The sequence below is a fragment of the Equus caballus genome, chromosome X (genome assembly GCF_041296265.1).
Source record: "Equus caballus isolate H_3958 breed thoroughbred chromosome X, TB-T2T, whole genome shotgun sequence".
Lineage (NCBI taxonomy): Eukaryota > Metazoa > Chordata > Mammalia > Perissodactyla > Equidae > Equus > Equus caballus.
In genome coordinates, this window is record NC_091715.1 from 34528245 (window position 1) to 34541913 (window position 13669).

General features: G+C 40.1%; 1 protein-coding gene across 23 annotated transcripts in view; it reads right to left on the reverse strand.

Annotated features, from left to right (window-relative positions):
- The window catches only part of CASK (calcium/calmodulin dependent serine protein kinase), a 374427-nt gene that overhangs the window by 117127 nt on the left and 243631 nt on the right, over positions 1-13669 (reverse strand). For all 23 annotated transcript variants that reach the window (XM_070258206.1, XM_014728817.3, XM_001489920.7 and 20 more), the window contains exon 8: positions 11970-12092. In XM_070258206.1, coding sequence (XP_070114307.1) covers positions 11970-12092 — 123 coding nt within the window. The remainder of the gene's footprint in view (positions 1-11969; positions 12093-13669) is intronic.

Below are 13669 nucleotides of genomic sequence, written 5' to 3' on the forward strand. Positions count from 1 at the left end.
GCCTAGTGGTTAAGTTTGGTGTGCTCTGCTTCAGTGGCCCGGGTTCAGTTCCCAGGTGCAAAATCACACCACCCATGTCAGTAGCCATGCTGTCGTGGCAGCTAATGTAGAAGAATTAGAAGGACTTACAACTAGAATATACAAATATGTACTAGGGGTTTGGGGAAGGAAAAAAAGAATAGAGGAAGATTGGCAACAGATGGTAGCTCAGGGTGAATCTTCCTCAGCAAAAAAATTTTTAAAAACGTGAAAAAGCTTAATCTAAAGCAAACTTTAAATAAAGCCCAAATTCTTAAATGTGAAACTTACATGGAATTCTAGGAGACTGGAGATTTTATTCCATGATACTGGTAAACATTCTCAAATGAGGGATATGAAGGTCAAAACTGATAGGAAATAATATTTTATATTCAGCAATGATAAAGGGCTGAAATAATAGGTCATGTAATTTTCAGATATTTGGGTATGTGGCTAAAATAATTAATCATAATTATTTCGAAAGTATGAAGTTATCTTTGACGTGATCTTGTCAGGTAAAATGAACATTTGAAATATTAACTCCACAACTGATTGAGCATTCTTAGTTGTCAGGAATAACTGGATTTAAAGATATCACAGTATCTTCAAACTAGAACAAACTTTTGGAGGTCATCTAGTTCAATTCAAACCTAATTCCCATATTTCCCATGTGGGATCCCCTTCAATCCCTGATGGATGATCACTCTCTTTGACTTCATCCAGTAGGAGATCATTACTTTATGGCAACCCATTATAATTTTAAGAAAATGAAAAAGTTCGTACCTAGCCTGGGCCCCTATCTGGCTTGTTTGGGCTAGCTGTCTTCTGGGGCATCACAGAGCACACATACTACCTCTTCCATATAATAAGCCTTCAGTCGTTAAGAGGGGAATCACACTTCCACTAAATCTATGCTTCTCTACGATCATGTCTCCAGTTGCCTCACCCATTCTTCAAGTATATTTCAAACCTCTTGTTATTTTTCTTATTCCCCACCTTTGGTTCTACTCTAATTTGTCAATGTATCTTTAAGATTTGTCTGCTATAAGTATTCACTTCAGAAATATTTCTGGAGAGCCTACCATGTGCCAGGCATTGTTCTGTGCACTTGGGCTACACAAGCAAACAAAACCAACAAAGATTCAGGTCCTCGTGTAGCTTATACTGTAGTGGGAGAAGATAAGAAAATACAAAATACGTAAATTATAAAGTATGTTAAAAGTGCTATGGAGTGCTAAATAAAGCAATGAAACAAAAAGTGCAGGAGAGTAAGAGAGATTGAGTACATTGCAATTTAAAATAGGGCGGTCAAAGTAGCCCCAGTTGAGAAGGTGACATCCAAAAGAGGTGAGGGAGTGAGTGGTCTAGGCAGAGAGAACAACCAGTGTAAAGGCCCAAAAGGAGGGAGCGTGTCTGGAATTTTCAGGAACTAGCAAGGAGACCCATGTGTGTGGAGTAAACAGTAAATCAGATCAGAGAGGTGACAAGGCTGGGGTAGGCCATAAAGGGCCTTTGGCTTTTATTCTGAGTGGCAGAGGGAGCAACTTGGGGGTTTTGAGCTGGAGGGACAGGATCTGACAACTTTAAAGGAACACTCTGGTTGTTGTGCTGAGAACAGATTGGAAGGGGGAGAGGTTTAAGACACAGGCAGGGAGACCAGTCAGGAGGCTACTGCAGTAATCCAGGGAAGAGATGCTGGTGGACGAAACCAGATGCAAACAACAAAAAGGGTGAAAGGGAGAGAGCCTCACAATATATTTTGTTTTCCCCAAAAAGTTTTACTGAGGTATAATTAGCATACAATAAACTGCACATTTAAAATGTACAATCTGATAAGTTTTGACATCTGTATACAACCGTGAAACCATCACCACAATCAAGATAATGAACATATCCATCACTCTCAAAAATTTCCTCATGCCCCTTTGTCATCCCCCTCCCCAGGCAACCACTGATCTACTTTCTGTCACTATAGAGTAGTTTGCATTTTCTAGAATTTTATGTAAATGAAATCATACTGTATGTACTCATTATTGTCCGGCTTCTTACACTCAACATAAAGATTTTGAAGTTGACACATGTTCTCGTGGGTATCAATAGTTCAGCCCTTTTTATTGCTGAGTGGTACTCCATTGTATGAATATACCATAATTTGTTTATCCATTCACCTGTTGACGGACCCTGGGTTGTTTCAAATTTCTGTCTATCACGTATAAAGCTACTATGAACATTACTGTACAAGTTTTTGTATGGACATATGTTTCATTTCTCTTAAATACTTAGGAGTAGAATGGCTGGGTCATATTACAGGAGTGTGTTTAACTTTTTAAGAAACTGGCAAACTGGTTTCAAAGCAGTTGCATCATTTTACACTCGCACAGCACTGCATGAGTTCCAGCCGTGCTACAGCCTCATCAACACTTGGTTCCGTTAGTCTTCGTGAGTCCGGCCATTCTGACATATGTGTGTATAGGTATCTCACGGTGGTGTTAATTTGTATTTCCTTTATGACTAATGATGTTGATTTGCCATCTATATATCTTTATTGTTGAAGTGGCTGTTCAAATCTTGTCCCGTTTTAAATTGGGCTGTGTGTTTTTTTATCATTGAGTCTTGAGAATTCTGAATATAAATCCTTTAACAGATAATTTGCAAATATTTATTCCCATTTTGTGGCTTGTCTTTTCATTCTCTTAACAGTCTCTTTCAAAGACCAGAAGTTCTTAATTCTGAACATATTTTGAAGGTAGAGAGAAGAGAATTTTCTGACAGACTGGATGTGGGGTGTGAGAAAAAGAGAGGAGTCAAGGATGACACCAAGGTTTTCAGTGTGAACGACCAGAAGTCTGACACCAACTGAGTTGGGGAAGACTGCAGACAGATTTTTTTGAGGGGGTAAGATGGGGAGGGGATCAGGACTTTAGTTTTGGCTATGTTATGCTTGAGATATCTAAAGTTCAAGCTGAGATTCAAGTAGGTACTCAGACATACAAGCCTGGAGTTCGGAGAGAAGTCTGGGCTGAAAATATAATTTTGGGGGGGGAGCATAAAAATTTAGAAGGTGTTAAGTATTAAGTTAATACTTAACTATGTCCCAGGCACTGAATCTGGGACTTTCATAGGCATTATCCCATTTATTCTTTAAAACAACTATCTAAGATAGCAGAGGCAATACCACACGTTAGTTATCTCAAAGTGTCATGGTTCAAACTGGACATAATTGTCATCATCATAGCTAGCATTTACTGAGGGCTTGTTATGTGCCAGGCACTGTTCTAGTGCTTTACATGTTTATATTATTTATTCCTCACAACAATCCTAGGAGGTACATATCATTACTATCCCATTATACAGTTGAGAAAATGAGATGCATTATACCAGATGAGGATTAATTAGTATGAAGTAGACCTCTTACTTCCCTTGATCTGGATACTATGTAGTATTTATAAGTAAAGTTCAAGGTCATCATCATCATCACCACCACTGCTTCCTCCTCTCCTCTTCTTCCTCCTTATTATTATTATTTTGTAACTAAAATTCCTATTTGTATGTGAGCCACTTCTAAAATCATAAAATCTTTTATGTAAGAAGGCATTGCCTGTTAGTACATGCCAAGTATTCTTGGCACATTAAACCTTTTAGAATGGGTGGCAACATCTTGGAAGAAAACCTGGAGCCAATAGTGTAGCATTTGTAAGAAATGTTTCATCATCAACACAGGATAATGCTGTGCAGAAAAATATGAACACTAATTCAGAAGGGTTAGACTCTGAATGTGAAGAAAATTTTAGGCATTTCTTAACTAATTTATTTGCATTTTTATATATACACAAGGTTGATATATAAAAAAAGTCTATGTCCTCCTCCTCCAAAATCAATAAAATCAATATTTTGGTATTACGTACTTACACAATTTATTTTTGAATTTATTTATTTATTTATTTATTTTCTGCTTTATCTCCCCAAATCCCCCTGGAACATAGTTGTACATCCTAGTTGCAGGTCCTTCTAGTTGTGGCATGTGGGATGCCGCCTCAATGTGGCCTCAAGAGCAGTGCCATGTCTGCGCCCAGGATCCGAACCAGCGAAACCCCAGGCCGCCTCAGCAGAGGGCGCGAACTTAACCACTTGGCCATGGGACCAGCCCCTATTTTTGAATTTAAATGTAGGATTTTGCAGTTAGTTCTGAAAAATTTCACCTTTATTTTATCAGTGAAAATTCCTAAGGAATGAATACAAACACTTTAAAATTTATTTTCTATATTAATGACTAAAAGTGACAAGAGTTCTACTGGAGAGCAAAATATTTTTCTCAAGTACACACACAGCACTTGATGTCAAAATGACTCCAGTTTTCATCTCTCCATATATTAAATATCTTGGAAATGATTTCATTATCTTTAGTGACAACCTCCTTTTCCTGCATTGAGCAAAAACAGGTTCACCGATACAGAAGACATAAGAATTTGTCAAATAATTAACCAGCAGAGAGAAGGACAAAATTACTATTTAAGAATGAGCAATGGAATCTTTTAATGGAGTGCTATTACTGTTTGTGGATTACAAATTTTAATTCTGTTATGTTTGATGTTTAACATATACTGAAAAAGAAACATCGAAATTGCCTTTGCATTATTTTTTGGATAAAAATTGTTTTGCATCATGATAGAATATAGGAAAAAAAACACAGGGAGGGTCTTAAAAACAAGAAGAAAAAACCCCAAACAAAAAGAAACTGCATGGTACAGCAGGAAGACAGTGGTCCGGGTCGTCAGGAAGACTTCTGTTAAAGTTCTGAGTCATTTAGCTACTAGCTGTGTGACCTTACGTTCTCTCAGTCTCAGTTGTTTCTTTTCGAAAACTAATCTTACAGGCTCGTTGTGGAGATTAAATGAGGTGCTGGATAGGTACATGATTAGTTTTAATAATCACTCTTAATAGTCAAGATGTAGAAACCTCTGACGTAAAATAATTTAGGAGCTCTTGTGAGTGTGTGTGCGTGTGTATCAACAAATAGCTTTCTAAATAAGCTTTGTTATTTTTCCAACTGAAAACGTGTTCCTATCATGTAAGGAAAAAGGTAAAAATAAAACCTAGTGAAAATCACTGAGGACCAAACCTGTGACCCATTTCCAACTGTTTCCAAAAAGGGTGAACCAAGAGACAGAATTTTTTTTTTTTTAAGATTGGCACCTGAGCTAACATCTGTTGCCAATCTTCCTTTTCTTCTTCTTCTTCTTCTCCCCAAAGCCCCCTGGTACATAGTTGTATATTCTAGTTGTGAGTGCCTCCGGCTGTGCTATGTGGGACGCCGCCTCAGCATGGCCTGATGAGCGGTGCCATGTCTGCATCCAGAATCCAAACCGGTGAAACCCTGGGCTGCTGAAGGTGGAGTGCACGAACTTAACCACTCGGCCATGGGGCCGCCCCATCACAGAGTATTTTTGAATGAAGAGTCTAAGGCTGCTCTGTCTAGTATAGTCGCCACTAAATAAGACTACTAAAATTAAAATTAAATATAATTAAAAACTCAGATTTTCAGTTGTACTAGACATATTTCAAGTGCTAAATAGCCAACTTGTGGCTAGTGGTTACTGTACCGGCCACTGCAGATATAAAATACTGTCAGCATGGCAGAAAGCTCTTATTGGACAGTGCTAGTAGGGAGTCTCTCTTTCATTATTACTACTACCGAATTGAGGCTAAAATCTAACTGAATTTTGCTTAAAATGAAATTGCTTAACATTTTAGGTATATGTGACAGAAAAATTTTCCACTATTTTTTTTCTTTGAAGGGTCTTCATTCCCTTCCTCAGAAGTGAGATCAACCCTCTGGCTGACACCTAATGTATGTGAGAGAGAAGGGCCTGGAGAAAGTGGCTTGAAAGATGCATGGCATGCCTGGTTTCCAGAGCAAGAAATGGGCATTGGAGCTGCTTTTTAAAGCATTCCATATTCTATAGAATAGATACTTCTTTTTCCAAAGTCTACTTTTCTAGAGTTCTTGATAACAAGACAATTGATGATTCAAAAGTGAAAGCAACTAACAGAAGGCTCTGAAACCTGGAGAAAAGGCCGACTGGGGAGGGAGTCCCAGGACTCGGGGGGCGATCCTGTGGCAATATCGCTGGGATTTTTTTTGCCTCCTACCATATCCTGGCCTGGCTGTGAGAGCCGCCCGCAACCTGGAAACTCCAAGGACAAGGAGCGCAGACAAATGGACTCCCAAGAAACGCCTCCTCTTTTTAGCCAAGGACTGAGAAGAGGTTGGCTCTGCAGCACAGAATCCTTTTGACTGTACCCATGCTACTCCAGGGGAACACCATGAAAGAAGCCAAGTTCCTCCCCCTCAGAGCTCTTTCTACCATCCCAGCCCTGCCTTACGCAAACAGCAGCAAGCAGGTGGGGCCCCACCCCCGCAGAGAGCAGGGGCAGGATTACAAAGAGAAGGGAACTGGGGAAGGAGTCTTTAAATCTCTATATGAAGTCCTTGGCACACTCCCAACACACTCAAGTGTAAAACCAACCAGAATCAACACAGCAAGAGCTGTGAGACTAATCTACGGCATGGAATACCTCCTCAGGTTTCGAATGAGGTAGCACACAAGTGGGGCTGACCAGATGAGTACTGCAAGCCATTGAAAATGAAACTGGTGGGTCGGTCTGGTGGTGCAGTGGTTAAGTGCGCACGTTCCGCACCTCGGTGGCTGGGGTTCACCCGTTCGGATCCCGGGCGCGGACATGGCACTGCTTGGCAAAAGCCATGCTGTGGTAGGTGTCCCATGCATAAAGTAGAGGAAGATGGGCATGGATGTTAGCTCAGGGCCAGTCTTCCTCAGCAGAAAGAGGAGGATCGGCAGCAGATGTTAGCTCAGGGCTAATCTTCCTCAAAAAAAAAAAAAAATTTCATAGAACTATACACCAAAAAAAAAAAGGAATACAGATAAAAACTAGGGCAATTCGAATAAGGCCTGTAGTTTAGTTAATAGTAGTGTTCCAATGTCGATTTCCTAGTTTTGACAATTGTGTTATGGTTATATAAGATGTTATCATTGGAGAGAAGAATGGTGAAGTGTACACGGGAACTATCTGTACTATTTCTGCTACTTCTATGTGAGTCTAAAATTATTTCAAAATAAAAAATTTAAAATAAATCACTTCCAGTCTACATGTTTAACCCTCCCATAGGCTTCCTAATTCCAAATACCCCAAATCACTCACTGAGCCCCACTAATTTTCCTTTGTTAAAATCTCTCAGTCTGGGTACTTCTTTCCCACTTCCACTTTTAGTCCCTGGTCCAGGCCCCTCTCACCTCCTGACTGGACAGCGATCGCTCTGTAGGATCTCTTGGCCTCCACTACTTGCCTCCTGACAGGCAACCCACCTGGACACAGTGTCTGAAGGAATTATATGAGCATGCCGCTTGTGCTGTATCCTCGCTCAAAAACTTACAGTAGCTTTTCACTCTTACGCTTTAGTATCTAAAGGACTCAATGTGGCATTCTAGACTATATATTCTTTCCTCAAACCAGATTTTCCAGTGTACTAGTGCTACAATCCTCCAGATAGCTGACCTTTGTGTTACACCAGTTTGCTGCCTGCCCCCGTCTGCCCTGAGCACTTTGTAACGCTTTGCCTGTGCTCCCCTGCACGTCCCACGTGGAGCACCTGACCCCCTTTAGTCCCACTAACATGCGCAGCCCTCCCTGGGGCTCCAGCCTGCAGTGATGGCTCACGCTCCTCATCAGTCCTTCCGAGCCCACAGCTCTGTACTCGTCTGTGATGCTTCCCACGTGTGACTTCTTTGAGGTTATCTTTCTGTGTCTTTATATTAGTGGCACTTGAAAATCCAGTTCATAGCCTGACTACGCCGTTCTCTCTCTACCAGATCAAGAAGTTTAGTACATAGCCTACTGTGAACTCTTATTTCTAGTGGACACCTTTTCCGACCAACACTCACAAAGGTGAAGTGGAGAGGACACAGAAGATAAAGACACAACCAAAAAATACTTGGTTTTTAATAAAATCATGCTTAAAATTATGATTTCTGATATTTTCTAAGTGGATAAAATCACAAGATTAAAAAACAAGTCTATTAAAGTCTCTCTTACCAGAAAACAAGTAAACAATAACAAAACCCAAGGCATTATAAATGAAACAAAAGAATAAAAATAATGTTTTTATGGATTAAATAGTCCAACCTGAAATGAATAGTAATGTGATATGAATTCAGAAAACTTTCCACAGCAACGTGCCCTGCACTTTAATGAAGAACTTGATCCATCATCCCTTGTGCACACTAGATGCTGAATATACATTTAATTGATGTGTTGACTGACTTTTCCAAAATTCAAATTGATTAGCCTGACCGAAATAGTCTTTTCATATTTTATTACAGCCAATATACTTTAGGGTCTACACATTAAGGCTACAAAGGGTGTGAAAAGAGCTAAATTGTCTATGAAGAAAGCACAATTTCAGCTGGTCTTATTTTGCTGAAATAAATATTCACAGCAAATATCACTAATTTAGATAGATAAAGGTGTTAAACAGGTTTGATTTAACAATCAGAAGACATTCACATATTACTTGGCGTATTTACTCATTCTTTTTTGATATGAAATGATTAACTAGGACTTTTTTTGTGGTTTTAGCAAGAAATAATTCTTGGGTTTTTTTTTTTTTGACATAAAGCAATGGCATTATGACTTTGGGTACTCTTCATTACAAGGATTTTCATCATCTTATTTCTTCACTTTGCAGTTATTCAGGAGTTTTTTATGTTTAAACCATAGCCCTTACTAAGTTAACACCACTTACATCCACAGCAATGATGTACAAGTATACATGGGTAAGTATTTAATATAACAGGCCTGTTCTCATCAGCTAGTTAACATTCTCATTGAATTCTTCCATCTTCAGATGACACACAAGCAGTGAAGGTAAACTGTAGTTCAGACATGGTACATGGCACTGAGCTCAAACAGCCTTCTGGAACTTTCTCATTTAAGTTACTGACATTTTTTGTCTTTTGTCTTTCTGGTGCCAGAAATCTATTATTTATTAAGCTCATATATTTAGAATGAGAACTATAATCATCGCAGGGACAAGGGTTTCCAAAAATAAATATGTTATTAGCCAAGACAAGAATGATAATAAAAGCCAAATTTTCTAAAGGATCTTAGAAATGACTAATGTGGCTGCCATTTTCATTGTTATTTGGCATTTAAGCTAGCTTCTAATGAACAAAAGATCCCCATTATGGAGAAGCTAAGAAAAGTAAAGGAGAGACAGAAGTTCCCCCTACACTGTTCATTTCTGGGAGAAAAAAATACTAAGAAAGCATCTAAGAACTATTTACCTACTCTTTTCTGGGGGACATCAGGAATAACTAGGACTGAATATTTCTAGTCAAAAATAATTAGAACTGAGTATCAGAGGGTTGAATGCAGATTTGAGAAATAATATTCTTAAGGAGAATCAAGATTCATTGGAATTTCAAAATTGTTCTGTAATATTATTATTCCATGTCACTGTCAATAAGATACATTATTAATCTACATTTTAATATATCTTACTGTTTTGCATAATCTTTGGGGAAGTAGCATGGTATAATTCATTTGTTCATTCAGTCAATCGTTAATATTTATTGAGCACCTACTATATGCCAGAAACTTTCTAGGGTGCTAGACGGAAGTGAACCAATAGCTAAAAGTTCACACTCTTATGCAGCTTGTATTTTATTGGGGTAGACAGACAACAAATAAATAAGTATAAGTACACTTATGGTGACAAATGCTATGGAGAAAACTAAGGTGGGGAAGGGGGAGAGGAATACCGGCGGCAGGGGGCATTCCTTCTCCCAGATTTTAAATTGAGTGGGCAGGGAGTACGCCATGAAGATACCTAGGGGAAGAGTACTCTAGGGACGGACACGACTAACACAGAGGTGCTAAAGGGAGAACGTGCCTGCTGCGTGAGGAACAGCAAGGTGGCCAACAGAAGGAGAACAGAGTAAGAGGAGAATAGTAAGGGGTGACATCAGAGCGGTATCAGGGAGCAAAATTATATATTGGATTAAGAAAGAATACCTCAGAGGAGAGGCCTGGCCTGAAGGTATAAATTCAGGAGTCATTGGTGGACAGATAGCATTTAAAGCCTTTAAAACTAGATGGGGGGGGGGGCTGGCCCCGTGGCCGAGTGGTTAAGTTCGCGCGCTCCGCTGCAGGCGGCCCAGTGTTTCGTCGGTTCGAATCCTGGGCGCGGACATGGTACTGCTCGTCAGACCACGCTGGGGCGGCGTCCCACATGCCACAACTAGAGGAACCCACAACGAAGAATACACAACTATGTACCGGGGGGCTTTGGGGAGAAAAAGGAAAAAATAAAATCTTTAAAAAAAAAAAAAAAAACTAGATGGGGGGGTCGGCCTGGTGGTGCAGCGGTTAAGTTTGCACATTCCACTTCTCGGTGGCCCGGGGTTCACCGGTTCGGATCCCGGGTGCACACATGGCACCACTTGGCACGCCATGCTGTGGTAGGCGTCCCACATATAAAGTAGAGGAAGATGGGCATGATGTTAGCTCAGGGCCAGGCTCCCTCAGCAAAAAGAGGAGGACTGGCAGTAGTTAGCTCAGGGCTAATCTTCCTCAAAAATAAAATAAAAAAAATAAAACTAGATGGGTCTCCAAGGGCCTGAGTGTAGACAGAGAAAGAGAAGCAAGGATGGAGGTCTATGGGGTGCCATTGTGAAGAGGTGGGTGGGGGGAGAGGAGGAAGGATCAGCACGATCTGAGAAGGAGCAGCCAGAGAGATAAAAGGGAAACCAGGAGAATGAGCATCCTGACGCCACGAGAAGACAGTGTTTCAGGAGGATGGATGTCAATTGTTGCTGATACGCCAAGAGGGAGAAGGCCTGAGATCTGACCACTGGACTTAGCAATGTGAAGGTCATTAGTGACTTGGCAAGAGCTGTTTTAGTGGAGTCGGTAGGATTGCAACCCTGAGGAGAGTGGGTTCAAGAGAAAGGGATGGGAGAAACTGGAGAAAGTGAGCACAGACAACTCTTTCTAGGAGTTTGCCATCAAGGGGAGCAGAGAATAGGGTAGAAGCTAGAGGGGGTTGTAGGGTCAGGAGAAGGTGTGTGTATGTGTGCATGTCTAATAAAAATAAACTGTAGCATGTTCGAGTTAAGAGAGATAGGGAACTGAGGATGCAGGACGGGGAAAACTGCTGGAGTGGTATCTTTAAGTAAATGAAGGGCTAGAGCTCGTGTACAAAGGAAAGGGTTGTGGTGGCATGAACTAAAATCCTGGTTCCCCCACCGAGAGCTTCTGTGACTTGGGGCGAGATTCTTAACTTCTCTGAGCCTTACTTTTCTCCTCTGTAAAGTGAGAATTTCTTGGAATTATTGAACTGTATAATGTCTTCATCAAATAATACTGTTTCATTGAAGTCCCAAATTATCATTTTCCTTAATACTCATTCACAAGATGGGATATAAAAGGAATTTAGGAATTCTGCCTTTTTCCTAAAATAATGACTCCATATCTAGTATCTATTGAAATAAAAATAGTGCTACAAAGCAGATAGTCATGCCCAAAATAAAGATCATTCATTTGTTATTATAACACGGTACTATTTCAGTTGTTCATGTTGCACATTTTGGAACATGTGTTGGTAAAGTACAAACGTGCCTTCCTTCCCGATATATTCTGTCTCAATCCACTTTTGTATCCTCTGTCTGACAGCTGAATGTCATTCGAATGGTATGTGCTCCACTCCGATATTTACAGAGGATGTGAGCAAACAGCGAAGAAGATGAGCAAAACTGTAATGAAAAGATGCTCAGAAAAAACAAAAGGTGGAAGGGGCACCTTGCAGAGCAATACATTCCTGTCACTGGAGATGTTCAAATGAAGAGTAGATGGCCACCAATGAGCTCACGTACCTTAAGCCATGGGTGATTCAGTGCTTCATAAACAGTGATCCTTTCTGCTGGATCCAGCATCAGCATGCGACGTACGAGGTCTTTGGCACTTTCAGAGATGTGGCTCCACTGCCTTGGATTCATCTGAAGAGGAGGAAAGGAAAATTACATGGTCACTTTCTGGGAGAAGTTAGCATTCACTATTATTTAATATTCCTGTGCTGTTTCAATGTGAATAAAGTTCTCAGAGCAAAGAAGAGAAATCTGATTCTAAAGGCTTGCTTTCTAAGGAAGAAGAGGACAAACCCGATTCTTTTCTTGTTGCTGGTTGTTATATGAGATTTTGTATCAATAAACATTCCTTACATATGTTCTTGTTATTACATAAGTTATATTTTTAGTAATTGAAGAATAGAACGTTCATGATTCCAGGTTCTACCTCAGCTAAAATAGTCTAGAATCTAGACTCGAAAGAGACTAGAATACTTTGATCCAGAAAGGACTAAAATAGAATTTAAAAATTAAGATTTTTAAAGAAATATTTTTAACATTTTGTTTTTAAAAATTAGGATTAGCAGTAATTGTGAAGCTATACAAAGTTATTAATAGGATATTTTGGTCACAGTATATCAATTTCAGTATTTAGGTAAAAATATACTATTACTATAGGCCCTGCAAAAATACCCACTTCACTGGTATATTGTCCTCAGTGAAGTTACTTTTGTTCCTCTTTCAGAGATGAGACAACTAAGCCACAAGGTAAACTGACTAAGGTCAAACTAAAACAATTATGAGTTTTTCAAAAGGCACAGGATTTGTGAGAAAGGCCGTGGATCTGTGAGGAAAAGAGCTGGAAGGCTCCTGGGAAAATGGGTATGTCTGAGACCAAGAACCAGAAAAAACTGGAAAGGAATGCTTAGGGCTTAGAGTTGGGAAGGCAAGTGGAAACAGGAGGGTGGAGACGGAGTAGGGCCTCATTCTCTATTTAATATCAGGAAGCCGACTGATCGAGGGAGCTTATGGGAGCTGCCTGGTGCCAGGAGCTTTAAGCAATGCCGTGGCTTTAACTGGCAGAGACCAATGTCACCTTCTAAGAGAAAAAGATGGAGAATAAAGACCACAACAATTTATAGCCAAATGAAATCACAAATTGCATCACAGACATATAAAGCATTACAGTTTGGCCAAGGGTGAGCATTAGACACTTTACTCTGGCTAACGTGAGGCTTTGTACTTTGAGATGGAGAGTGGAAAATGTTCCATTTTCTTTCTCTAACAGGCAGAATTCCAAACGATAGTCACTTCTGCTTGTTAGCTCCTTCAATTAAAATGAATGCCATGAGACTGTTGAAATACTGTCACCCTACTGAAATTGTGACCAATTGACCAGTCGGAAATAAGGAGGTGAGTGATTAGACAGGGCTTAGAGAGCCTCGTTCCCTCTTCCCCAACCCGGAGCTGATGAGCTCCTTAAAGTCGGAATGATTTGTTCTCGGGAAAGGGGTTGAGAAATCATCTAAAGGTGGTGGTAAGATTTCTCGAGTGAGTAGAAGATGAGAAGTATACGCCTCCCTCCTTTTTACGAGAGAGTCCAATCCAGGATTTTCTCTTCCTTTGGCTGTGAAGAGCAGCTGAAATTAATTTGTGAGGTTGAGTAAAGTGGAACAAAACAGGGCTTATAAAACAGTCTCACCTATTTGAATACTACGGCCAGGCAGCTC